A 27,573-nucleotide genomic window follows, 5' to 3' on the forward strand; every position below is an offset into this window, starting at 1 on the left:
TTACATACTTAATGACTTTTTATTTAAGCACAGCATGTTCCTATTTTCAAATGTTGATGGCTTTTAGAAACAGCATAACAAATCTCAGAAACGTTAGTAAGTCCTAATAGTATGCTGATCAGACTTTAATAAACAGACACCTATGGGATCAAAAGAAATAGCAATGGGAATGTAGGAATCAATTTTGGCAGTGGCTGTGATATGAGCAGAACCAATCTTCTCCACTTTGGATTATGTATCCTGTATTCTATTCCAAAAGAACCACACAACAGCTGGGAGTGTTAACAGAAAACGAACTGCCAATTTTTGATGAGCAGCATGCTCTTCAGTGAAGACTGATGCCCGTTGGAACTGGTAAGGTAGAAGCCAGGGAGACCCACATAGAAACAGAGCCAAGGACAGGTGGAGCCAACTAATTTTAGTTTTGTCCCCATCCTCCTCCACACTGAGTTCCACAGGGCCAACACTGGGACTTAAGAAGTTGGAAGCTGACAGCCAGTGTCGCCACATCCTGGAGCAACAAAGCAGGCAGCTGGGGACTGGCAGACGGCAGCTAGAGGGTGGTGGGGCAGTGCCCAGTTTTCCCAAAGGAATCAGCCTCCATTGAGATACCAACTGAGGAGAGTGCAAATTAATTACACAAATAATAAAACAGTGGGCCTCTCTTTAGTGAGTGCTGCAAGACCAAGACTGAGATACTGGATGTTCTGCAGTGAAACAGGGAGCCAGCTGGAATCCCATGCCCTCCAAGTGTCCCTATTTTCCAGGGATAGTTGCAGATTTACAGAACTGTCCCAGTTCCTGATCTGATCCCGGAATGTCCTGCTTTTCTTTAGGACATTCCTATTTTCATCAGAGAAATGTTGGAGAGTATGGAGTTATCTCACCCCTGAGGCACGTGAAGGCAGCCCTGTATAGTGAAGCTTCTTAATGTTGAATGTCGTTGTGAGTTGGAAGCCACCAAGAGTGCCTGGGGTAACCCAGTCAAGATGTGTAGGGTATAAATAGTAAAATTATTATTGTTGTTGTTGTTGTTGTTGTTGTTGAATAGGATGTCTCTATTTTCACTGGAGAAATATGGGAGGGTATGGGACTTTGGAAACAAGGTCTGATGATGCATTTATGCTTGCTTGCCCTCTCTAGTATGCAACACATTATTAAGGCCTCATAAGATGTAATATTGCCAAGCCCCATGAAGGAGATTTCTGTGTTGGAGCACTGTGGAGCTTCCTAGAGGAGAAGAGAGCAGCAGACAGGTCTCAGATTCACAATGTGCTTCCTGCTCTTTGCTTCTAATTTTTCAATGTGTCTCTCTGAGTCTGTCTGCTGCTTGAGCCTTCCAGGCATTGTTGGTATGTAGGCCGAGCTTGGAAAGCATGAACACGCACAAGCATGAAGACCCGTAGCCAAGAGAACTTAGAACACATGCATCTATCTTCTACTTAATCTCCATTAACAAAGAACCCTTGCTGCTTCATTAGGAAGCACCTGCCCCAAACACCTTACAATTCTAACTGAGGAAACGACATGAACCCATAGGAAGGGGACACTGCCGACAGGTGGGCTCTCTCCTGTCTTTGCTGAAAGGTGCCATTTTGTTTCAGTGTCTGAAAAGGGCCCCGTGAAGTTGGCAGTGCTGGCTGCTACTGGACTTAAGACTTGAAAGGTTAAATTATTGATTTCTTCAGCGTGGTTCTTTATAGAATCTCCTGTTTGGGTATCACCACCTGAGGCAAAACAGTCGCAGGTACTACTTCAGGCCTGGGGGCAGGACCTAGCTTGTAATCTTCACTTCCTGTACTGGTTGAAGGAGAAGGAAGGGATGTTTCAGGAGATGCTGTGGAGGGGGAAAAACACAAAAAGGTGTTATTTGCAATAGCCTGGCATTAGTCTTCAACCAGTGGGTCAGGACTATAGATGTTGGGGAATTCCATCAGAAATGGGAGCAGGAGTGGACATTGCTGCAATTTGCATGTTCATTGGAGATCAGGAACTGGAATCATACAAGTGAATATGAGTAGCATTCACTAGCTTTTTTTTTTTTTTTTTGCTTTTTTTTAAGTCTGCAAATGTTATGTATGTAATCATCCCCTGAACCCTTTCCTCCAAAGAGGTCTCTGGGTTGGACAGGATCCTGGCAGGATCAAACCAGAGTACTTCTGGATGCAAAGCATCTTTGCTATCATTGAATTACATTACTGCCCTGTACAATTTCTCCCATTGCTGTGAAGAAATGTGCACTTGAAGTATGCAATTTCCTTTTCAGGAAATTGCATATTGCATCTTAAATTTTAGCAGTGAAATTGAAGCATCGCTCCCAGATTTTCCTCTTCTTATCCTCGCTCCTTGGAAGAAAGTGCATGCCTTTCTGAAATGTTCCAATATGTGCACATTCAGAATTTAATATTTCAGAGGAAAGATCTGCGTAGCCTTAATAAGCAAAAGTTTTGACTAAGTGAAACAGATAGGAAATTGGACACCTACAGGCTGAAATGGTGTGAATTACTGATCCGATGCTGCTGGGGAGCACAATGTGTCCCGGAAGAGGTTCCATGTTAAGGCTGGAAGGCCCTGACTGGTACTGTGGTGCATCCATAGTTGTCCCTGCATGAACAGAGAGAAAAGCTGTCTCATTCTGCCAGTCATTATTGAACAAACACAGGCGTCATTTTTCTTTGTTTTGAAGTTCATTCTGCCTTTAATGGGAAAGCCTAATGCAATCCTTTTGCTTTTATTGATGTGACCCACGCTGAGCCTTCAGAAAGCATTTTCTAATTATGCCATTCTCTTTGTATGCAAACACCCAAATGGACGGATGGATTTGTCTCCTGGCTTTTGCCCAAAGTGTGTCATTCCCCCTAGTTTTGTTTCAAGGTACAGGCAGGGTAACATTTCCAATCCAAGGGCTGCCTTTCCTTCTGGGCAACTCTGCAAGGGCCACGTACCAGCAGTGGGCAGGGCAAGAGGCAAAAGTGGGTGCAGCAAGTTTACCTTAGTCTAGTAGGCTAGTGTCTACACACACCTGTACGTTCTCTATGCATGGAAGCAAGGGGCATCACCAGAGTTCAATGACACATCCGAACAAGGCAAAAACATTTCTGGCATGACACAAAGCCACTGAAGAGTGTGGCCTAGGGAGAGTTCTGAGGACCATATAGAAAGGTCTGGAGGGCCACATTCTGGCCTCTAGGCCTGAGGGTCCTCACCTCTGCTTGAAGACACACAGCTGAGAAAGAGACAACACCATTCCAAATGTTGTTACCTCCCAGAAGCATTTCCTGCAGCAAGCTGTCGATCCTTGCCACTCCAAAGAGCTTGACGAACTGAACCTGCTCAATCATCTGCCAAGTGATGCTTTGGAGAGGCGGCAGCAGGAGGAGAATGTCACTGAATCGGCCTCGCGAGTCATACTGCCGGTCGTTGATGTAATCCTCCAAGTTCACCTGTACCTGAAAACGCATGTTTTTCACCTTCCCAGGCTCACTCAGGCCTTTGCAATCTGGGAGGGAGAGAGAAACTAACTAAGGTTAGTTTGGCTTGCATGCAGCAATTTGACTCAGGGGAATTTGTGGTATTCCATATGTTGGACTCCACCCCCACCCCCAATCAGCCCTGACCATTGGCCATGCTGGCTGGGACTGATGGGGGTTGGAGCCTGACATCTAGAGGGCAGCAGTTTCCCTGTCCCTGCCTTAAAGGGTTTCCAACTAGGATATGCACAATACCCTCTGAGATCACCTGAGGAGATTTCTCTGTGTGCCCTGCCACCATCTGAGATGTGGTTCGCAACAGTGCATGAAAGAACATTCTCCCTAGTGAAGCCCAGTTTGTGGAATTCCCCACCCCAGGAAATGGACATGTGGTGAAGACAGCTGAAGAGGGTGAAGGAGAGACAAGAGGTGCAAGGGATGGATAAGGGCAAATACCATTGGATGGACTTAGGCTTGGTTATGGGATAAAGATGCCCCATGTTAATTTCACATATGCTCATAGCTTGTTCCAACCCATTTCCACATTAACCTGTACCACTCCTGTTAAATTTCAGACACCTGGTTGAAACTGTTTTATGCCAGGAGGACTCTGCTGCACTGATGTTTAAATCTCTGGCATTTAATTTATGTTTCAAATGTTGTATATCATATGTTTCTATTTTGTAAGACCATTGGGGACTGAGATGGTGAAACTCAGGATATACCTTTTTAAAATAAATTATCCTCTTATTGCAAATTCTGTTGCTGTTTTCTAAGAAATCTGCATGAAGATTTGTATTTAAATACATACATTATTGAAAAATAGCTGTTTTATAAATATATATTATTTCAACCTATGCATTTCTAAACACTCCTTTCTCCTACAATACAAATGCTAAATTGCATGAGTCAAGAACCATGTTGTAATATTCAGAGAAGTGCAAAATCCAAAAGAAAATTGCATTCCGATCCACACATTAATCCTGAATGTGTAGATCAGGTCAGTTCACTTTTCAGATTCATCAAAACTGAATTCCTCCAATATACCTACAGGATTAAGGGGTTCAGCAAAAGGCCTTGAAGAAAAGTGATGTTTGTGGGAGGGTTCTGAAGAAAGGATGAAGGGGGTACCATATCAATGAATGGTCCAGGAAGGAACCTGAAGCATAATGGATGGGCAGAGATATGCAGTGAAGTCTTGCTGTTGAAATCTGCACCATCCTCTGATGATTAATGGATTTTGTGACGGTCAGTAGCACATGAGAGGACCTCACCTGGGTCAAAGAACACAATGGCTTTCAGGCAAGCGTATTCATTCTCATCAATCTGAATTTCTCGCAAGGGCTTCACCAGCTCATCCAGAATCCTGGTAGCTACACGGGCAATTTCAAGCTCTGGACAGTGCATTGGGATGATGAAGTCGTTTCCTGAAAAGGGAGGGGGAGAGGAGAAAAAGCATCTTACCTTGATGCAAAGAGGAACATAAGATGCTGCTATACACTGAGTCAGATCCTTGGCCATCTTGCTCAGTATTGTCGCCACTGACTCTCCAGTATTTCAGACAGGGAGTTCTCTCCCAGCCAGCCCTATCTGGAGATGCCAGAGATTGAACCTGGAGCCTTCTACATGGAAAGCAGATGTTCTACCACTGAGCTCTCTAGACCTTCTCCAATGTTTAGTGCAAATATTGATGTGCTGTTTCAAAATTATTATTTTTAACAAATTGGCCCCGCAAGTAAGAATGAACAAGCTTCTGGATTTAAAATGGGACTCTTCATCAAACAAACTTAAGGCACAGTTCTCTGGTTGCCTTGTCTGAAAACCTGGTGGTAAAGGATGAAAAGGGTGGACCCCCTTCTCTGTTGGGGAAAGGGTGTAAGAGTGATGTGGAAGCTGTAGACCTTCAGATGTCCTTGGACTCCAGCTCCCATCAGCCCCAACCAACATGACCAATGGGGGACGTTGGAGTTCAGCATCATCTAGAGGGTCCCATCTCCATCTCCAAGCTAGAGTGTTCAGGGCTTTTCAGGTTGCAATCCTGTGTACACTTACCTGGCAGTAAGCCTCATTGAACTCAGGGGTGCTTACTTCTGTGTAGACAATGGATGCATGGGATAAACTTTAAGGCAATAATCTATGCCCACTTTCCTGGGAGTAGGTACCATGGAACTCCCTGGGGCTTGCTTCTGAGTAGACATGTATAGATTTGGATTATAAAGAGGATATTATATGGTGGCTGTTTATAAAACTGTTTAATGTGCTATCTTTAGTGTGGAGAGAGGGAACCAGAGAGATATTTTCCCCCTCTCTCATAATAAAGGCTCAGTGAAATTGAGACAGGAGAAAGTACTTCTTCACATACTGCATAAATTCCATCAATTATGTATGTATATGCATGCATGTTTTATTGTTCCAAATAAATAAATGGATTTGCCACCAAATGATGTGACAAGAGCGACTAACTTATGTAGATTTATAAAGGGGCTAGATGAAATCGTGAATGATGGGTCTATCAGCAGCTATTGATCATTGAACCTCCATGTTCAACTACAGTCTACCTCTGAATATCACTAGGTGCAGTGCGTAGAGTGAATTTCTTGCCCTGCTTCATGGGAGCTTTAAAGAAACACCTGGCTTATCTTCTGTGGGAAACAGAATCCAGCAGGGATCTTCTTGTGTTAGGGTGATACATTTTAGGGTGGGGTGTTTATAGATTATTGTTAACTTACTAGAGGTGGCGCTGTGGTCTAAACCACTGAGCCTCTTGGGCTTTGCCGATCAGAAGGTTGGCAATTCGAATCCCCACGATGGGGTGAGCTCCCATTGCTCTGTCCCAGCTTCTGCCAACATAGCAGTTTGAAAGCACGTCAGTGCAAGTAGATAAATAGGTACCGCTGTGGTGGGAAGGTAAACAGTGTTCCTGTGCGCTTTGGTTTCCATCATGGTGTTCTGTTGTACCAGAAGCGGTTTAGTCATGCTGGCCACATGACCTAGAAAGCTGTCTGTGGACAAATTCAGGCTCCCTTGGCCTGAAAGCGAGATGAGCGCCAAACCCCCATAGTTGCCTTTGACTGGACTTAACCGTCCAGGGGTCCTTTACCTTTACCTTTCACCTTACTAGAGGGAGTTGGACAATATGGTTTTGGGGGGTAATCTTTCCAGTTGTCTTATTCTATAACACCAAAAATATAATAATGAACCACTGTGGTTTTGAAAACATGGAGAGAGTACAGAGATCTGGTTACTCTGTGGAAACCAGACAATGAGGTGTGTTATAGTGCATGGGTATTTTACCTAGTAATAGAAAATCCGTGTATGGTATAGAACGCTTTGCAGCTCCCAGCAGTAAGTGCTCACCAGCATGGGCTCTTAGCAAGGCAACCTGTGAATCCCGAGAGAGAGAGAGAGAGAGAGAGAGAGAGAGAGAGAGAGAGAGAGAAGAAAGAACAATTTCATACTGACTAAACTGTAGTCTGCTTTACTGATGCACGTCAACAATGGATTTTGATCAGGTCCTAGTTCTGGTGAAGTGATCAAAACATGAAATAAATCAGCCAACATCCTTATGTCTGGTGCTGCCATAAATTTCCTTCCTTCCTACCTACAGCCTCTATATTTTCTTCCCCTTACTGGTACTGTGGGGGGGGGTGTCCTAAAACCAAATACAAACCATAGGTTTAAGATTATTGTTAATTAAATGGACATATAACCAGAGAGTTACCCATTGGGATATATGGGAGAACTCTTGTTTTAAATTAACTAGGACTGAAGCCCCAAAGCCACAAAAAGGAGAGGAGTGTGAAGGCCTGGCTAGGGTGGCCGTGTGTCCAACTCTACAGAGGTCAGTCCCCTATTTGAAGGTGGCCTCTGTTTGAAGGGCTGTCTGGTCTAAGCTTGGCTTAAAAATAAAGGACCCCAAGAAGGGAGAGCAGGTGAGACTTGACAGTGAGCACTAGGCAAATGGGTCATCTGGTCACAGTCTTCTCCACACTGGTCACAGTAACATCTGTGTGAATTATAGCCATTATCTTTCAATGCGCCTCTATAGATAGGAAATGAGCATTTGCAAATTGTATGCAAACCTGTCCTCTCCTTTTGTCTCCTTTACAAATGGTGTATTTCCTGTGTGTGTGTATTTCATAAAAATATATACACAAATGTAAAAAAAAAAAGCCCTCAAAGCAATTTACAAAAAAGAAAACAATAAAACACAGAAAAAATCACAACCATACTTTAAAACATACCAAAGTTAAAATATATGTTTTGGTAATGTAGAAGTCACCATCCAAACCTGATGCTTTTTCCCCAGCCTGCTAAACTGGAGTAGCAGCTAGGATTGTTACATCTAATATGTGAAATCCGTTCCCTGGTAACCTCCCTACAGCTTCTTCATGCTCATTGCCTCCCTAGGGTTCCTTCAATGCTGCCTACCTACAACCCTCACTGCCATTCGCCTGATCCAGCAGGCTCTTCTTATGTTCTTCCCCACCGCCTTAAGTGCTATGAGGTCTCTTCAGAGCCTCCTGTTGCCCCAGTTTGTCACCTCATCTGTCCAATTACCCAAGTTCCCTTCTCTTCCATCAACACCTTCCCTTCAGGTACCTTTTTCTCAGTCCATTCTACCCTGTTTATGGTTACCTTGCTTATGGGGGTTACTTCTCTCTTGGACTGAGACTTCTTCCTAGACCAACCCCCAAAAGCCACTCCTGTCTCTAGGGTCTGTGCGAAGCTTTCATCTCAGCCAAACTGACAACTTCCACTCCCCTCTCAGAAGCAGAAAACACCTGTTCTTTGAGCAAGTGCAATGTTCGCTAACATTCCATGACATCCTACCCATCCAGCTCATTGATATCTGAAGCTCTGTGCAACAGTTGCCATACAGTACATGTGTTAGCTTGAAAAATGCTAATCTTTTACACCCAGGTTTTCTATTCTCTCTCTCCCAAATCACTAAATCAATCCATAACTGTTGTGAAACGAACAAATGTACAGATTTTTGAGTTAGGAAGTTTCTCCTTTGCACATTGCAAGTCTGCAGAAGGAAAGCATAACGTTCAAAGAATCCAGGTTGCAGAAGCCACATGTTGCTTTTTTCACCTGGTCATCCAGGGGAAGCTCACAGAATGCTGGGATGTATTTTGCCCACTCAACAAGGACCAGGAGCTGCTGCTTCATCGACTCACACACATCATTGATGGTTGCAATCTTCTTCATGGCAATATCGGCACTGTGCACAGGACGGAGAGCCGAATACTATAAGAGAAAAGATAAGGCACCCTTTAACTAGGCAAGCCTACATCTCCTTCTTCCCCATTTTCCCACTCCTTCACCCCTCCATATAACACAACATTGTATAGATGAGTCTATCGTGCCCAAATGGAAAGTTACCCTTTTGTCCAGAAGGTGGCAATAGATCACAACTATTCTATCAACAACGTACGTTGACATTATGAATTTGCCTTTTGCCCAAACTCACCCTCCAAGTTCTGGAAATCTGTAGTCCTTCGGTGCAAGAGGCTTGCATTTTATTTATTGATTCCTGTTTGGGGCACTTTAGAATTTCTTCATAAAGAGAGAGAGAGAAACTAACTCCATAGTACACAGTTAGCTAATACCTTTATTTTAGGACCAAACAAAAAGTAGCCAAAATGTGGCAAGCTTAAGAGTTCTCCAGAGTTCATTGTTGGATAAGATCTTCTATGTGGTAGGGAGTGGTTGGACAATGAAAAAGAATAAAGAAAAGGATGGGGGGGTGGTCTGGATGTTACAGCCAAAAAATGATAAACAAATTCCAAACATACAGTCAGAAGCTTCCCCACCTACTGGGGCTAATGGGAAAGCCCAGCTGAGGATGTTGGGGATTTCAGGAAATGTGAGCGTTCAGGGAGGCTGAAGAGTTCATAGCCATGTACAGTAGCTGTCCTGCTTTGGCCTCCTAAACTAGCCTGTTGTTTGGGGGTGGATGAATTTGTCCATTTTGGTTTCTCATTTTGACTGCCTTAAGTTCAGTCATCCACATTTCCCCAACAACTAGTTCTCACGAAAATTCATTTTAGAGCATATATGCAATTCTCCTTAACACAACGCACTTTTGCTCCTTTTGTTGTTGTTTTTTGCTTATATACACATTTTATTGCACATTTCACCCTAGTATTTTTGAACCCATTACTTGGCTTGACAATTGCACTGCAAAATATGGAGATACACAAATCTCAAAAGATGGCTGTGTTTCAATTCGCATATTGTTTTGGAAAGTACAGACTAGGTAGGTTCACCTTTAGATGTGACCTGAACCACATTGTGCTGCCTCAGGTGCAGCAGAAGATTATACCCTATTGCCAGGTTTCCGTGTGGTTAAGGACCTCAGAATAAGAAGACTCCCAATGACCACAAGATGTAAGAAGAAATGGGGGGGGGGAGGTTCCCCTCCTACCTGATGCGCCATCGCCTCTGCTTGGGTCAGAATGGTGATTGACAGGGCTCCGTTGTCTTCGTAACTGCTCCGGCGGATGCTGATCCTGTCACGCTCATTCTGTACAGCTTTGCAAGAGAGACGAAGCAACCGTGTCAGGCAGGCATCCCCTCCGATGACCACACAACCAATTGTCAATAAGCAAGAGGGCTGACTTGCACTGTAATTTCCCAAGTTTACATTTCTTACTGGACTTGCACCAAATGCAGATGCTAAGAATCTTGGGAAGTGGTCAGGCCAGGTAGGAAGAACCCATAGGCAACTGTTCTGGTGGGGACATGGTTAGAATCATTTGGAAATGTCCACACCCTTTGAATTCATGTTCCTTTCTGAAGGACGGGCTCTCCCTTATGAGAGATATTCTGGGGAGGTGTTTCTCTGCCACCATGACAGGCATATCTGGTAAGCACACAAGACAGGGCCTTCTTGCTGGCTACTCCCAGATTGTAGACCTCCCTCCCATGGGAAGCTAGAATGGCAACCCCCCCTGCTTTCCTTTTGCCAGCAGGCAAAGATGTATTTTTTGTTCCAACAGTCCTTGGCCACCAACTAGCTGTTGTGGCTGTGTCTTCTGAGGGTGGGCGTTGTATTTTTGTCTCTCTGTGTGGTTTGTTTTCAGTGCCGCTGTTGATATTCATTGTGTGGTTTAAGTTGCATCTGTTTTCATTTACGCTAAGCCCAGGATCTAAATTAAGTGTCAACAATACTGAGCTGGATGGGCCAATGGTCTGACTCAGTGTTCTCCCACAGTACCCTAAAGGCTAACAAACACATTTTTGTGTTGAAAGCTTTTGTGGGTCCCACTTAGGTATATGGATGCATAAGCTAGGCATATATACCCTGAGAACAGAAAGAATTATTATTTTATGACAAAGTGAGGCCAAAAGGTCATCCACACAAGAGATAAAAAACAGGTGTGTCACATACTGTTTAAAGCACAAATGAAGACAGAATCCAATTGAAGTGAGTTGCATTAATGCTCCTATCATAATCACACCCTTTGGAGAGCAAAGTGGTTCCTTGTTTATCTTTTGTGTGGTTTATGGTGTATATTTTTCTGTTTTCCCTTCAAGGCAGATAACAACCCCCCAGCCTAAAGCATGATGTTCTCAAGATGATTTTGGCATTATCGCAGGAGGTTCCTTGGAAGAAACTTATCCAGTTAATATTTTACCTACTGTAAAAGTAAGTCATTATTCGGTGGTGAGTGCATTGCAATGCATTTCTGATGAATGGAAACATTAAGACTGAGACAGGGATGGGCAAACCTGTGAATTTCAGTTTTTCTGTTTCCCAGAATTAGGTTGAGTTCTCCACATTTTCCTTGTGAAAATTCAGCAGCATTTTAGTGTGATTCCTCCTAAAGTGCACACCTTTGTATGCAGCTTTCCCTAATGTACACATATTTGCAAAGTGATTTCCCCGTATATAATGCATTTTTATAAGCAGTTTTCATTTATATATGCATTTTTGTGAACACTTTGCCTCTATATGTTCATTTTTCTATTTGTTACTTGACTAGAGAAGTAGATTGCAAAGTTCAAAGATGTGTGAATTTTGAAGGATGGCTGCATTTTAGATAGTGTATTATTACGGAAAGTGTGAATTAGGAAGGTTTGCCCATACATGCAAACTGAATTGAGTTTCTCTCTTTTTTTTTTTTTTTAAATGCATTTTTATTGAAGTTATACACAAAAAATAGATATATATGAAAATACAGAGAAAAAATTACAAAGAAAAAAAAGAGAAAAAAAACCAAAAACCACACATCCGAAAAAAGAAAGACACACAATCTGAACTTCCCTCCATCCTTTTGATAAGTATCAAATATCTCCTTCCATTACGTATTTGATTTTCAATCTATAGTCTTAAATTCACTCGCTGGTCGTATTGTTCTAACCCCGTCAATTCACTTTAAGCATTTATTCCAATATATTTCCAAAATTTACTCCAATTTTTCAGAAATTTCTGTTCATCCTGATCTCTTATTTTACCTGTTAGTTTGTCAAGCTCAGCATAGTTTACCATTCTAATCTGCCAGTCCTTTATGTTGGGGATGGTTTCCACTTTCCAATATTGTGCCAACATAATTCTCGCTGCTGTGGTGGCGTAGAGGAATATCGTCCTATCTTCCTTTTTAATTTCTTTATCCATCATTCCCAACAGGAAGGCTTCAGGCCTCTTGGGAAAGGTATACTTAAATATTTTTTTAAGTTCATTATAAATTAATTCCCAAAAGCCTTTCACCTTTTTACATGTCCACCATAAATGATATAGGTCACCCTCCACCTCGCCACATTTCCAGCATCTCTTATCCTTTAATCTATACATTTTGGCCAATTTCACAGGGGTATGGTACCATCTATATAGCATCTTCCAGATATTTTCTCTCAATGCCATACATGCTGTGAACTTTATGTTACAATTCCAAACTTCTATCCACCTTTCAAAATCAATGTTATAACCAAAGTCAATTGCCCATTTAATCATTGCCTCCTTCACCTCCTCATCTTTTGTGTACCACTCTAGTAATATATCATAAATTCTGGACAGGGTTTTATTTTTGCCTTCTATTACTTCTATACTAAATTTTGATTTTTTATCATCAAAACCCGCCTTCCTCTTATCCTCTTTTAACAAATCATTCACCTGGTGGTATTGCAGCCAACCAGTGAATAAATTTTTTATTTCTTCATAAGGTCTGAGTTTGGGCCCTTGGTCAGTTTTTCTTAACATTGATGATGAATTGAGTTTCTCTTCCATCTCTAAGCTGAGGCCAGTAGCCTGTCTGAAAGGCTGGACAGACACAAAGGCTTACTGAAACTGCATCACTGGAAAGACAGCATGATCACAGAGCAAGTTTTGACTCTGCCTTTGCCAACTCAATGCCTTCTTGGTGTTTTGGACCAGAATTTAGGATGTAGAAAATCACTGAGTATTTCCTGTCAGGAGCCTTGCTATATCTGAATTTTGTTGAGCATTCTGCAATCAAGTGATGGAAAACTTTGATGCCCCTTCCAGGTTCAAAATCTTGAACAAACAGGACTGTGTTTGCTGTTTGACTTCCTAGTGCACCACCAAACAAACAATTTGCTTCATTTCCCCTGAAACCTGGTTGGGTTGCTACAGAGGGGGTGGATCAGGGTGGGGCAAGGGGCGGAAAAAAACAAAACCATAGGAAATCGATACCTGTCCCAGTAGAGGTCACTTTTCTGGCAAAGGAAGCAAATCAGTAACTCCCCAAAACTTTCACTAGATTTGCATATACTAAGTAAATGATGAGGGTCTGATTGCAACATCTGGTGCTCTGCTGATATACTAATTACTTATTTTATTTTATTTTAAAAAATAGTCCCCTTTTTCTGCAAAATGCTCTCAAAGCAGCTTAGGAAATTTAAAACAAGATGAGGTTTCTATCCTTGTTTTTCATCTTGTTTCATCTGGCACCTTCACTATACTGTCTTTATCAAATACTGAAGATGCACCTTTCAGGGGCCATTGTATTCTTGTGATTGCAATTTGTCTTTAACTGGTTTTAATGTATTTTTGAACAGCTGAAACCTGCCCTGAGACTGCATAGTGAACGGTAGACAATATATCAAACTACTAATACAAATTTGAACTCTGCTTCAGGAAGCAAAATGTCTTGGGATGGCACTGTCTGGGCAACATCCTAATTTTTTTCCAACCCCCCCCCCCTTCCAAACCACATGATCCAGCTCTGCCTATTTGTGATTCAGAATTCATCCGTTGTGATTCAGCACCCTCATTAACGGTGCTGCAAAGGAATTTGCTGATGTGGAACTTGGCACAACTCATCAGCTCCCCCAACGCTAGCAGCAGGCTACTGAATGCAAGGCTAGCATCACAGCAGTGCACATGAGACTCTGGATCAGGGGATAGTTTTAGACCATTTACCTTCCTTCTTCATTCCTGCCCGGAAACATTTCTTCAGACGGCAGTATCGGCATTGGTTCCTCTTGTCCTTGTCTATTATGCACTGCCTGCTAAATCTGGAAAGGGAAAGAGGCAAGCTCTGAAAAAATCATTGGTGATATGAAGGGCCGGTCCTATCATTTGGCAGAGTAAGCCAGATGCCTTCGACGGCAGGTGCCAGGGGTGAAGATGGCAATGGGCAATGCTAAAGGCTGGAAACTCCCCTGCTAAGCAGAGGAAGAGGGGAAGCTTATACCATGTCAGACCATTGGCCCATCTAACTCAGTGTTGTCTATGCTGAGTGGTAGCAGCTCTCTGGGGTTTCAGACAGGAGTGGACATTCCCAGTCTTGCCTGGAGGTGCTGGGAATTAAACCTGGGAGTTTCTGGATGCAAAGCAGATACAATGAGCTACCAGCCCTTCCCAAATCCTGCTGCCTTGTACGCTGTCCTTTTGCCAGGGTTGAAGCAAGGGTCAACTGTCAGTGTGGTTGGATTGAGAGCTATCTTGTTCTTTGCCTCAGGCAATGAAATGTCTTAGGCTCCTATTTTATTTTACATTTTATATCTCACTATTTGTCCATTACGGAGCCCAAGGTGGAGTACAAGTGGTCTTTGGGTGGCCACCCAGCCAGCCACTGGCCAGACTTGCTTAGCTTCAGCTAAGTGTTAGGGCAGCTTCATGGACGGCCAACAGAGATAGGCAATTCTGTCTGTTTCTCCATTTCTCATTTCCACCCACTTAAATTCATTTTTTCAAGCTACTGTAGCAATTTATGAATTTTAGGTAAAACAGTCCTCATGAGAATTTATTAGAAATTTGGTGCAAACTTCTCCTGACCATGGGATCAGAGTTGGAAGGGACCTCAAGGATCATCTCATCCAACCCCCTGCAATGCAGAGATATACACCTGTCCCTTATGGGGATCAAACCTGCAGCCTTGCTGTTACCAGCACTATACTCAAAACAACTGAGCTATCCAGTTTTGATTAAATGTGCTTGTTTTTGCATACAATTTCCCCAAATATAATGCATTGTTGTGTGTTATTTTCATGAAAACATGCCCTTATATGCAAACTTTACCCTAGTATGTACATTTTTGTACAAATTACTTGGATGGAGAACTCCACTGCAAAATTAGGAAACGTGTGAATTTCAAAGGATGGTTCACATATTGTTTCAGGCAGTGCAAACTAGAGAAAATTTCAAGTTGTCATTCGTCTTCATCTTCAAGCCAGTGACAATGTTCAAAGCTTATGGAAAAGCCGGTCAGTGCCCAAGGATGACCTACAAAACTATAGAGCTACCTGCACGAGTAGACGTGATTCTTACGGACGCTCCTTCTGAAGAACCCTTTGCAACCATCACAGCTGGAAGCTCCATAATGCTTCCCAGTAGCACGGTCTCCACAGATGGCACACATTGAGCTGATCCCATTCGCCAGCAGGCCGCCACTCCCTGACTCTGAAACAATGGCATCTGCAAAAAAGGAGTTCACCAGTGGTCAATAAAGTGGGTATCCTGGGGATGCCAATCCTACTGTGAGGCAGAGGGAGGCAGCTGCCACAGGTGACCATAGGTAAGAGGTATGGCTACAGCTGGGTCTGCCTAGCAACTTATAAACTAATCTGCTGCCCTCTAGTGGAGTGGAGGATGGTTTCTCACCACCTATGTCTACGTTAGGTGCAACCACCAATCTGGTTGGCTTTTATATAGAGAATGGGTGGGGAGGTAAGCTCTATATTTCCTCTTGGACCAGCTCTGGAAAGGAACAAAACCAACCCAATCCATAGAGTATTGGGTCTTGCCTTATTTTTAAAATCCAAATTCACGTTGCTCACTGCTGCGTGTTAAATGAGTCAACATTCACAGCATACATTTAAAGCACTGTGATTCCACTTTAACCAGTCATGGTTTCCCCCAAAGAATTCTGGGAGCTGTAGAATTTGTTAAAGGTGCTGAGAATTATTAGGAGACTCATATTTTACCCATCCTGAGCTACAATTCAAAAATATACCAATCTATCAATCTTCAGAAGGAACTATGGGCACCATTGTTTGTAGGGGAAAGAGAGGAGTCTCCTAACATTGCTTAGCACACTTCACAAACTACAGTTCCCAGAATTCTTGGGGGAAGCCATGGCTATTTAAAGTGTTATCACGGTGCTTTAAGTCTATGATATGAATGTGGTCTAAATTAGCAAAGCCACTAGCTGACTCTAGGTGGTCCACCAGAAATTGGCCATGGAAGCAAGATCTGCCCACTCCTAAGCTAGTCCAATCAGGATCCTGAAAATCAGTCTATGCCAGGCATAGGCAAACTTGGCCCTCCAGATGTTTTGGGACTACAACTCCCACCATCCCTAGCTAGCAGGACCAGTGGTCAGGGATGCTGGGAGTTGTGGTCCCAAAAGGGGGCCGAGTTTGCCTATGCCTGGTCTATGCAGTCCTGGGATATGATGCTACAAGCCATGACCAAGCCAAGAGATGGTGCCTTATAGGTCTTGAAAAGGTAAACAAAACAAAACAGATTCTTGATCATTAAAAAGCTATTGATTCAGGTGGTTCAAGCTACACCACACAAGAGAGCAGAGAAATAAATTAGCAGCCTACCCAGGATCAGTTGACAATCTTTTGGGGAGAGGGGAAGCGTTATTTATTTAGAGTTGGATCCAAAGATGCAGTAGAGGACAAATTTCTGGCAGCGGTGCTGTTCAATTTAACTGTTGTGCAAGAGCCACCAGAAAAACATTGTGTGATGATGTGCAATGCATCTTCTGTGAGCAAGTATCCTGAAATGTTGTGCAAGGCCACGTGCAAAAGATGGTACAACAAGACTGTGCACACATGGAAGTATCCCAACGGACTTCTATTTTCTTGTCTTGCACAGGGATCTTCCAGTAACTGCCCTCACAGACCACCTTATTTTACCAATGCTGCTTTCTCAATCCAGGCAGCTGCCATTTCACATTAAAAAACACGCAACCAACTTGGCATCAGGCAGCAATGAGAGGCAGGTGGTGGACAGGAAACCTCCACTAAGAGGCCAAGGCCTATCTGACCACCAGCTGCATCTTCCCAAGATAAGATAGGGGCCCAGTGCTGCCTGATTCTCCTTCCTGCCTGATGCGCCATCTCTGAAGCAGCACCTCACCTGATTGGTGTCTCTGTGCAACAACGGATGCAGGGTGTTCCTTCCCAAGTGGCTTGCCTGCAGGAAAGCCTCTTGTGAAACAGCGCCCCCTCCAGGTTCAACCCTCCTATTCTCAGTTAGTGGGGAGTTGCAACATCCCCCACCTGTATGTTTAATTAGGTTTTAAAGGGGGGAAATAAACATTAGCCCCACCCCTAAACTAATTTGGGACTGGATCTGGGGTAGGTGGCTGGGTGGGGTGGGGGATGTAACCTGATTGCCCACCCAAATTGAGACCACAGGCTGGATGGAAGGAGGATGAGCTGTGCACAGCCATAAGCCATACCCGACGTTCTCATATTTACAATCGCCAAGGTGGCTTGTGGTCATAAAGTCAAGAGAATTAAAACACAACATAGCATTATAAGAGACCACAGCATCAGTAAAGCAGCCAAGCCATCCAGCAGTGAACAGGCTGGTCATCTACTGACTCCTCTGCTCTCTGAATCAGATGCCTAAAGCTCAACGGTGATGGAGTTGGGTGGGTATCTCTGGAAGCTAATCCCAAAATTCAGGTGTGAGCACTGAAAAGTCCCTCCCTTGTTTAGCCATTCAGGTGTTTGGGAAGATAGCATAAGAAGAGTTCTGCTGGACCAGGCCAATGATGAAGAGAAGAAGAGTTTGGATTTGATATCCTGCTTTATCACTACCCTAAGGAGTCTCAAAGTGGCTCACAACCTCCTTTCCTTTCCTCCCAAACACTCTGTGAAGTTAATGAGGCTAAGAGACTTCACAGAAGTGTGACTAGCCCAAGGTCCCCAGCAGCTGCATGTGGAGGAGCAGGGAATCAAACCCGGTTCACCAGATTATGAGTCCACTGCTCTTTACCACTACACCACACTGGCAATGATGCATTTAGTCCAGCATCCTGTTTTCACAGTGGCCAACCAGATGCCCCTGGGAAAGCTGCAAGCAAGGCCTGAACACAACAGCACTCTCCCCTCCTCTGGGTTCACCCAGCTCAGGAAAGTGCCTTGCCACCAGATGCTTGCTGGATCCTGACGCCATCCCACAAAGGTGCCCAACCAAGGTAAGCATCATTGGCATTAATATTTTGTGTCACAGGGCCATCTCTCCAATCCTGCCTTCTGAAACCTTTAAAAAAATGGAATCCTTTGTTGATGCTTGCCACCTGTCATTTAGTTTAACTCAGCTAAGTAAATGTTAGCTTGGGATATATGATGATGACATTTTATTTGGCCATAAATACTCCTCAATGCCTTTGCTTGGAAAGAAAAGGCTGGCTGATTCTTTTAGTGAGCGAAATAATATTAGTGATGCTATGATGATGTCAAAAGGAGGGGGGATGAAGTGCTTTTCAAAAGCAGGTGGTGGGTGGGAAGAAAGCAGGCAATATATGGCCATATTCATACCATACATTTAAAGCACTATGATACCACTTTAAACAGTCGTGTCTTCCCCCAAAGAATTGTGGGAGCTGTTGTTTGTTAAAGGTGCTGAGAATTGTTAGGAGATCCCTTGTTTCGCCTTGCAGAGCTACAGTTTCCAGAGTGGTCTAACAATCAATCACTCTTCATAGAGAACTCTAGAAATTGCAGCCAGGACTTTTAAAGTGGTATAGTAGTGCTTTAAATGTATGGTAAAAGGTGCGGATGTGACCCAGGTATTGTCCATCTTCTGTGCGACAGTCCTCAGAGATTTGAAGACCACTATGATGTCTCTCCATAATCTTCTCCAGGCTAAAAAATAATTCTTTAAACTGTTCTTAATGGAACTTGGGTTCTAGATCTCCTCTAAACATACCCTAATTTAAATACAATAAATGGCCTTGTTCTGGGGCAAGAAAATAATTCCTGGGAGTGGCTCTGAGATATATTTGTGGTGAGAATTCTCTGGCAGAAAAATAATCTACTCCGTCCAAGTTCCACAAGCATTCTGGCTGTGATGGATGCACTGTGTGCAGTTTGGGAATTTATGGCAATGTCTCGGGGTAGAAAATGTATCCTCACAACCGCATCATGTGTGGAGGAAGTGCGTAGCACATTGTTGATCTTCAATATATACAGTGCATGCAGAACAAAGGGCTGACGTTTAAACCTGAAAACCTACAGTTTATGGTTAGCACTCAACAAGATAGACTTAATTATTTCTTTGTTACTCCTTCTTACTTATAAATCCCTAAACAACTCTGGGCCATGTTCTTACTTATAAAGCCCTAAAAAAACCCCTCTACTTTATTTCACTCTATTGGCCAGTAAGGGCATTACGGTCAATAAATGGAACCTGGTTAATGTCACCATGGTCTGATGGCTATCAGCTTGTGATAACACGAAGCAGGCTTTTTCGCTGGTGAAACCAGTGTAGTAGAATGATCTCACTGCTGAAATCTGAGATGCCCCATCAGTACTGGCATTCCTCCGGCTCTCGAAGACAAACTTGTTTAGACAAGCATTCCCCTAATTGGCTAAGTTGAAATTCCTGCTCTAATTGGGGGGGGGGCTATTAAAATTGTTGTGTTGTTTTAATGGGCTTGTTTTATTGTACACTTTAATTTATTTTGATGTTCTGGTGAAATTATTTTATTGTGTGTTTTCATTATGTGTGTGCGTAGAGAGATGTGCCTGGTGCCATCATTCTCAGCTTCTTAGTGCAAGCAAAGATGTTACTCTTCAGTCAACTAGTTGCCTATTAATTGGGGTCACTTGGGAATGACAATACCTTAGGCTGTATTGGTGTTCTTCTTTTAGTAGTGTGGGGTAAGATTTTGCCCTTTTTGTTTTTGCAGAGTTTAGCCAATGGATGCCATTTCATCTATCTGATGTCTTTTAAATTTGGTATCATGTATGCTTTTATAATTGTAAGTCACTCAGAGCAGCCTAGAGCTTCTCTATATAACAAAGGATCAGTCCTAGTTTTCATCTTGGAATCTCAATTATTATTTTAATTCCACAGAGCTAGCAGTGGAATTGCAGCTTGTGTGTCAAGTTTCTCCCTGTTTTCTTCTTCTGCACTTCTTATGGAACAAAATGTATATCCTGCTAACTGGACAGAAAACCTTCAAGGGGTTTACAAAGAACAATAACAACTATTCATTTAAAATATTGATGAAAGCAAGCATTAAAATCAAGCTGACACGGATAAAGTCTCAAAATGCAAATAAAATCAGCCATACTACCTGCTAAAAATTACATGTTAAAATGGCATGCCTTTGCAAGCTTGGTGAAACAAAAAAAGTTTTGAACAATACAGTGAAGGCAACCTGCCTAATATCAATGGGCAGGGTGTTCCAAAGAGTAGGTGCCGTTGCCCATTGCTAGCAATCACAGGTGGAGAGAGTGCCGGTGCACTCAAGTTCAGCTCACAGGCTTCCTAAAAGGGCATCTGGTGGCCACTGTGAGAACAGAAGGCTGGACTAGATGGAGTTTTGATGGAGTTCTTATGATTCCTTACAAGTGCAGAATGAACGTTATATGGCACTTGATAATGTGATATCAACTTACTCAGTGTCACAATGTATTTTATTAAGGGTATTTCCTTGCCAACGAGTGGGGTGAGGCTTATTGAAACGGCATTGAGATGTTATCTGGCCTGTTCTGCCACACCTCAAGAGTGGAGCCATTTTTACTCTCAATGCCCTGTGCATTTCTCCATGAATCCAGATATATAGTCTATTGCCTTCTTCGTATGTTACTCTATAATAAGCTTCCTTTGTTTGACTTGGTTATCCTGGCCACCACCCATGGACCAGATTGCAGCTGTGACATTTTTGAAAAGGGTCATGCTGAACTTCTAGGATGGGGGAAAGTATTAGGGCAAACAACGAAACATTTTCATAAGAGAAGTTCCTTTTCCAAGCCAGTTGTCAAAGCAATTCCAATTAATGAGATACATCAGCCAGATATTGAAACAACAATATGAGGAATTGTATCATGGGGCAGGTGTTCGTCTAGCATAAACAAGGTAAGTTAGGAAGACCAGGACAGCTAAAATGGCACCTAAGAGAAAAATAAACAGTTGTAGCCTGATGGGGAATATTTCTCAAGTTTGTAAGAGTTGGTTTGAAAAGGAAAGAAACAGGATCATAAAGTATTCTAGATTACAACCATACATTTTGTTCTGGTTCAATCCACTTCTGATGAATCTTCAAAATTCTAAAATCTACTGAAAAGAGATGTATATTTCTTTCTTTTATTGCCACAATTTATATCCCACTTTCCCACTAAGTATTCAAGATGGATTTTCTTTTTAAAAAAATAAAAAATCAAAAATCAATGCATACTAATAAATGAAGCAAGAACAATTTCAATCATACCAGATAAAACAAGCTAAAATTATTACAAAGACAGTGTCAGCAAAAAATCCCCTTCCCAATGAGTCTTCAAAAAAATGCTACTGAAATGAAACTGTATTTGTCGTCCACCTGGAAGTGAGTAGCAATGGGGCCAAGCGACCACATAGGTGTTCTTTGTAAGGCCAATTTATGCCGGCTTCACATGGGAACATAGGAAGTTGTCTTATACCTAGTGACTATTGGTTGATCCAGCTCAGTATTGTATACACCAGGGTTTCCTAAACTTGGGTATCCAGATGCTTTTGGACTACAACTCCCATCATGCCTAGCTAGCAGGACCAGTGGTCAGGGATGATGGGAACTGTAGTCCAAAACAGCTGGAGGGCCAAGTTTGGAAAACCCTGGGCTACACTGACTGATGATGACTTTCCAGGGTTTCAGGCAAGAGCTTTCCCCAGGCCTGCCTGGAGATACTGGAATGTTACCTGGGACCATCTGCATGTATTTTTTTTTAAAATAATTTTTATTAATTTTTCAACACAAATATACAATTATATCAAAATTTCCACAAATTTGACTCTGTTTGGACTTCCTTCAGCTTCTCTGACAATCATCCATATTTGCCTCTCAATTACGCATTTCTTCTATTTATATTGCCATTAGACTTCTCTCCCACTTCTATTTCTATTTTAACAATATATCTCAACTTTCACAGTGCTTCTTGAAACCCCACTAACATTGTTTGCACATCACATATACTTTTCAAGGACCATCTGCATGTAAGGCAGATGCTCTACCATAGAGCTCTTCCCCAATTTCATGTCAGAAGTGAACCATCTTAACAACTGGGAAGACTACCGAAAGGCCACTGAAATCCAGTGGGGTTCTTGGAGGTTACAGGAAATCACTACAAAATTAAGAAAGTCAGAAGGTTTCATCGCTGGATTTTAATTCTGAAATTCTTTTGACTCTTAAATCTGCATTGGAAAGGGCATTGGCTTCGACAAAATAAGATGATTCAACGGGGCATATCTAAAACCCTACCCAATGATTAGCTTTTCAAGAAGCAAGTGCACAGATGTTGCTTGTTTATCGTGCAAGATGAGATCCGCCAAGTTTTCCTTCTACAAAGTGTTTCTGCTTCAAGGATATCCCATTTCCCTGGTGCTCAAGCTGCAATAAATTGCAATCGGTGGAGGGGAGGGGAGCTCGGTTTTTCAGCCAGTAAACTTGCAGAGTCCTAATAGGTGTGCTTGCGTCAATGTCATGAACACCTTACTCAAGAGAGTGCTCGTGATATCTCTGGTGATAAGCAGTGCAGCTTACCATCACCACCTCATGTCAACACCATCTTTGTATGCTTTAAAAGACATTTCGATTTAATTTTATTCTTCATCTCTAAAGCCAGCCTCAGGGTTTTCCTGGCATACCACCCTTTAGAGAATAAGCAGGAGCAGTGCCAGCAAAACTATCTCCTCCCCCTTCAGTGATGTACCACCATTTTGAGAGTCTTAATTTTGTTTCAAGGTGAACTTCCTTTCAGGGATCAATATATTCCCCCTTCCCCATTGCAACAGAGAAGTATCACTTTATCAAAGTTCCTTTTTGTTTGGTGGAGGGGGGTGGGCAGGAACACGAGTGAAAGCTCCAAAGCCCAGGATAAGAATGAGACTGAGAACACAATACAAGACAAAGCCTTTCCTTTCTTCTAAACCAGTTGCTAATTCCGTAATTTGAGCAAACACCTCCCCTAATTTCCCCTAAACACCATTAAAAAGATGGCTGTTTGTCTATTGTAAGAGCTTTGTGAAAGCTCTTGGGTAGACCTCTTACATTTGGATCACTTTACTAATGGGATATGTCACGATCTCAAGGTTTTGGCTAGCTTGTAGGGAGGTGGGTGTTTTCTTTTTTAAGCTGTTTGGACAAATTTTTGATGAGGATGCTTACCCAAGACAAACATGCTCATTTCAAAACAGCAAGTTCCTGACTATGTTGGTTTACTTATTAACAAGTAGGCAAATACCACAATGCCAACTTGAAACAGCCTTCACCTTTCAGAAAAGCTAGCGTGTTGTTTCTACACTATTGTATAGATATAATTTATTTATGAATCCTAACTTTTCTAAATATATAGCAAGGTGGAGCTATAGAGATCAAAGATCCATAACACATCATTAAAAACATTAATAAAACAATGAATAACAATAGACATTGATCAGTTAAAAGAAAAATCAGGTTGCAAAGCCCTTTCTAAATTAAACAGTTTTCAGAAGATGTCTGAAGGGAGGGAGGGACAGTTCTTGCTGAACTTCTACAGGCAAGGAGTTCCACAGGGCAGGGCCTACCACACTAAAGGCGGCCTACCACAGCAGAGGCTGGCCCAAATTCAGGGGCATGGGGAACCACAAGAAGTACTCCTAGGAATGATGTCCTGTCCAGTCAGTGACACTTGAGCCACAGGTTATAAGGGGGGGAGGGACATATTTGAAGGAAACATCAGCTCAAGCTTTCTGGCTACCCACAAGCCTTCTGTGTCAAAGTCACAGAAAGGTGTCACCATATTGTTTAAGAAGAGCAGGGAGGCACCTGTGTTTCACCTTAAAGACTAAGAGAAATCTTGTAGCACAAGACTCGAGCTCATTTTATCGGATGCTTGAAATGCCATTTCTCCCCTCAAAGACTAACTCATTTATAATGGTGTGAGGTTTTATGGACTGATGGAGTTGACTGTAGTCCGCAAAAGCTTATCCGATCATTAATGTGTTCATCTTTAAGGTAGCACAGGGTTCTCTGTTGCGTTTGCTACAACAGACAAACACAGCTCCTCCTCTGGAAAATGAAATGTTGTACTTCATCAGATATGTAAAATGTTATGTTTTCCTCAGCTGGTAGATGGGGGAAACGTGTGTAAAGAGTAAGTCCGAATGGTCATGAAATCCAAGAGCTACAATCAGAACCAAGATGACATGAGATTCTAAATATATGCAAGTTCCGTGAACATTCACAATGAACATGACCAACAAAACTCTGATGACCTCTCTCCCTGTGCCCCAGAAATCAGCTTCGGATGAGAGTGATTTGGAAGGAGGAGAAGGAGAGGTAGAAGAAGAAGGCCAAGCTATTTCATATATATTTTTAAATGTAATCTCTCCCCACCATCTCATTTATCAATGGTACATCTTGCCAAACAAAGTGGACAGTGGTATAAAATGCCATTTATTTGATAAATGCATCATCAGCATAATATTCGGAAAGTAGATTTTTCCAGGCTTAATAAACAATAGTCTTTGCTGTTGGCTAAGTATTTTGCAGCATTGTGATGTCATAGCAAGGTTTGTGAGGTGTGGAATACACCTTTTCCAAGAGATTTCCATTGATTAGAAATCCGTTTTCTCAATCACAATACAACAAGCTTTTCAATCTAAGTCCCTTATCGGCAATATAATTCAAGGCCGCAGCATAAGACCCGTCCCGATGCAGAAGTCCAAGAGTTCACCCACACAAATGCGACACCCTCCACCCTTCGACCCCATTCCTTCTTGTCCACCGAAGAGGACAACATTTGAACAAAGGTAGCAGAGGCCGATTGGAGAGGCAACGGAAGGTATCTCCTCACTCACCTGATGAGTTTGTGGGCAGCACCCTCAGGTTTTCGAACTCCAACATGGTGTATGAGGAGTCGAGGGACTCAGCGTAATCTGGCATCTCCATGTCCATTAGGCTTTGACAAATCCGCATTATTACTGTCAACAGAGACAAGTGAGGCCCCCACGACCCTGCTGTCAATCACAGCGAGGATCTCCAGCACGGTAGGGTTGACAACTACGGCAGGCTTGAGGATGACAAATCATTACCTAACTTTCCCGCTGTTCCCACCCCCACCACTATCAGAAGGTTGGAAGGTAAAAATGACCTAGTCTTTATTGCATGCTCTGCCTCTCTCTCTCTCTCTCTCTCTCTCTCTCTCTCTCTCTCTCTCTCTCTCTGCCTTGTGCCCTATGAGTCTATGCCCTGAATCATGATTATATGGTGGCAGATAAGACCTGGTCTAAATCAACTTAAATTGCATCCTCCGTTCAATAGTGTGTGGTTTATGGCAATCCTTAAGCAAACATTTTGAAAAGCACAGGCAACGACAGATGATCTAACATACTCTTTCTGCAGGACATGAAGTGTTGGAGGCTATCATGCCCTTTTACGTTCTAGGTTTTATTATAGGGTTTTAAATGTTGATATGTGTCAGAAAGGATGCTGGAAGGAAAGTGCCACCATTTTGTGAAAGAAAAGCAAGTTTTTGGCTATGTGGAGGAAACTACATGAAAGCCACACATTCATAGGAAGCATGTGAAGCCCAGACAAAGTTATCCAGGTTCTATGAAGGCCACTGATGGCTCTTAGACCAAACAAACAAACAAACAAACAAACCACCCCATGTATTTCTGCTTGGGAAATATAATGTATATCCAGTGCTCCCCCCCCCCCCCGAAAAGTAGGTGCCGGTACTCATTATGAAGTTGTTACAGTAAGTGCTACTCTTTTTAACCAAAAGAGAGAGGTGTGCTGGTACTGCGTACCCATTGTGCATATGCCATTGAAAATTCTGATGTCTGAACAACTATTGGAAAGGTGAAATGTAAAAGGAGTGGCAGGTGTCAAATTTGAGTGCCAAAGATGGCAATCCTTTGCACATATGTGCATGCAAGCACATTAACTTAGACGACAAAGAATGATGGGGACAACAACTCAAAGTCCTCAAATGCCCAGATTTTAATATCAGATGCAATGCATTACTGTATCACCTAGGGTTACCATATTTCAAAAAGTAAAGACACCCCAAAATTGTTGAGCTTTTTTAAACAAAAAACCCTCAATTTTTCAATTGACTTGCCTAAGATCCAGGACACAGCGCCACCTTTCGAAAATGTCTGGCAGCCCTAGTATCACCAACGACAATGGTGCAGAGAAGGATAATTGTTTCAGTCATTCCATTGTTGGCTCCGCTTTGATCCATTACAGTGGGCTAATACAGTATTTGTTTATACTTTGGTATAAACTGGTATCTGGTACTAGTATCCACAGTTAGGGCTGCTCATTTGGGGACTTTGAGTCTCTGGATTGTATCCAATGAAGTCATTGCATAAGCAGAAGGGCTTCTGTTTGTGCAGCGGATCTTCCCCTCCCTCCCCTCCAATGTGACCTCCCCCAAATCTGCTCTGTTATCCCCCCCCCCCAACCCTCTGGAGCAGATCTGGGAGGGGCATAGGGGACAGGGGGTAAGTAGAGGGAAGGAAGGGAAGTTCCACTGCAAAAGCAGAAGTTGTTCCACCCAAATAATTTCACTTGATTCAAACTATTGTCCCCATTCTTCATGTGAGCATGCATTTGCACATTTAAAAATGGCTGCCATATTTGGATCACACTGCTGGCCACCACCATTCTGTTTCAATGGTGCATGTGGAAAAAATGGCCACCAAATTGAAATATGTACATTGGCATATGAACATGCATGCACACAAAATGCATTAAATATCGCCACAAAAACAGAAGTGGGAGCAGCATCAGTTATGGGGAATAAAATCCAGTGGCACACTTTGAAACTGTGTAGGTGGCAGATTTGGAGTTTTGAACAAGAAACTTAAAGTGAGGCCCACAGCCCAAGATAGCGAGAAGAAAGACCTTCATAGAATTTGTGTGTGCCTCACTAAAATTACACCCATGGAAAATGGAATGATTGGATTGTTATTTCAACTCTAGGCAAACCTACTCTGATATGCAGTCATGTTTCAAGAGAAAGAGATGGGGGGGGGGCCCTGCAATTTCCAGAAGGTAGGCTTTGGGCCAAAGGATTGTCAACTGCTTTCTCTGCCAAATTTCCTGAACTCAGATTCAACTCCATTAGTAGGGAGGCCCAGTTTAACCTAATAAATCCTTTAATAAAACAAATAATACAAATAATGGGACGAGCCAAAGCCGGTCTTTGAACAGCTCGACATCTTCTGTCTTTCTCTCTTTTTCATACTGGCTAACCTTTTGCTGGAGGTCACTAGGCTCAACCTCTGATTGTTGTCTCTGACTTGCAGACCCCACATTACCACGTCAACATGGGACCTGTGAAAACACAAGATTGGATCTGTCTGGTCTGCCATCAGCCGGTGTGAAAACTGAAACAAAGACCACCCCTAAAATCTATCTTCAAGCAAGAACGTTTGTTATCATGTGCAAGATATAAAATAATTAAGTTGTGCAAT

At 42.6% G+C, this 27,573-nt stretch overlaps 1 protein-coding gene and 1 long non-coding RNA gene across 3 annotated transcripts; one reads left to right on the plus strand and one right to left on the minus strand.

The window, feature by feature from the left end:
* Positions 1 to 25,080, minus strand: LOC308590886 (hepatocyte nuclear factor 4-beta-like). Its single transcript, XM_081201232.1, has 10 exons — positions 24,946 to 25,080; positions 15,186 to 15,357; positions 13,861 to 13,955; positions 9,904 to 10,010; positions 8,568 to 8,723; positions 6,765 to 6,852; positions 4,745 to 4,897; positions 3,263 to 3,499; positions 2,485 to 2,604; positions 1 to 1,837 (listed from the first exon to the last, which is right to left on the minus strand). The coding sequence occupies exons 1-10, from the start codon at positions 25,061 to 25,063 to the stop codon at positions 1,698 to 1,700; spliced, it is 1,386 nt and encodes a 461-aa protein (XP_081057358.1). The 5' UTR covers positions 25,064 to 25,080; the 3' UTR covers positions 1 to 1,697.
* Positions 24,342 to 27,572, plus strand: LOC308590930. 2 transcript variants are annotated; one of them, XR_014009938.1, is made up of 3 exons: positions 24,342 to 24,437; positions 25,079 to 25,227; positions 27,406 to 27,572. It is a non-coding gene; the product is annotated as an uncharacterized lncRNA (long non-coding RNA). The 2 variants fall into 2 exon arrangements; XR_014009939.1 differs by lacking the exon at positions 24,342 to 24,437 and adding an exon at positions 24,683 to 24,929.
* Position 27,573: the final 1 nt, after the last annotated feature.

The sequence above is a fragment of the Podarcis bocagei genome, assembly GCF_964188305.1.
Source record: "Podarcis bocagei genome assembly, chromosome: 7".
NCBI classification, from domain to species: Eukaryota; Metazoa; Chordata; class Lepidosauria; order Squamata; family Lacertidae; genus Podarcis; species Podarcis bocagei.

What these genes read in the sequence shown, in the direction of transcription:
- LOC308590886 (XM_081201232.1), bottom strand. Translation starts at nt 25,063, where the DNA reads ATGCGGATTTGTCAAAGCCTAATGGACATGGAGATGCCAGATTACGCT. An exon ending in GGCAGGAATGAAGAAGGAAG is followed by an intron (nt 10,011 to 13,860) that starts GTAAATGGTCTA and finishes TCTCTTGCAAAG; the next exon opens with CTGTACAGAATGAGCGTGAC. An exon ending in GCAGGAAATGCTTCTGGGAG is followed by an intron (nt 2,605 to 3,262) that starts GTAACAACATTT and finishes CTGTTCATGCAG; the next exon opens with GGACAACTATGGATGCACCA.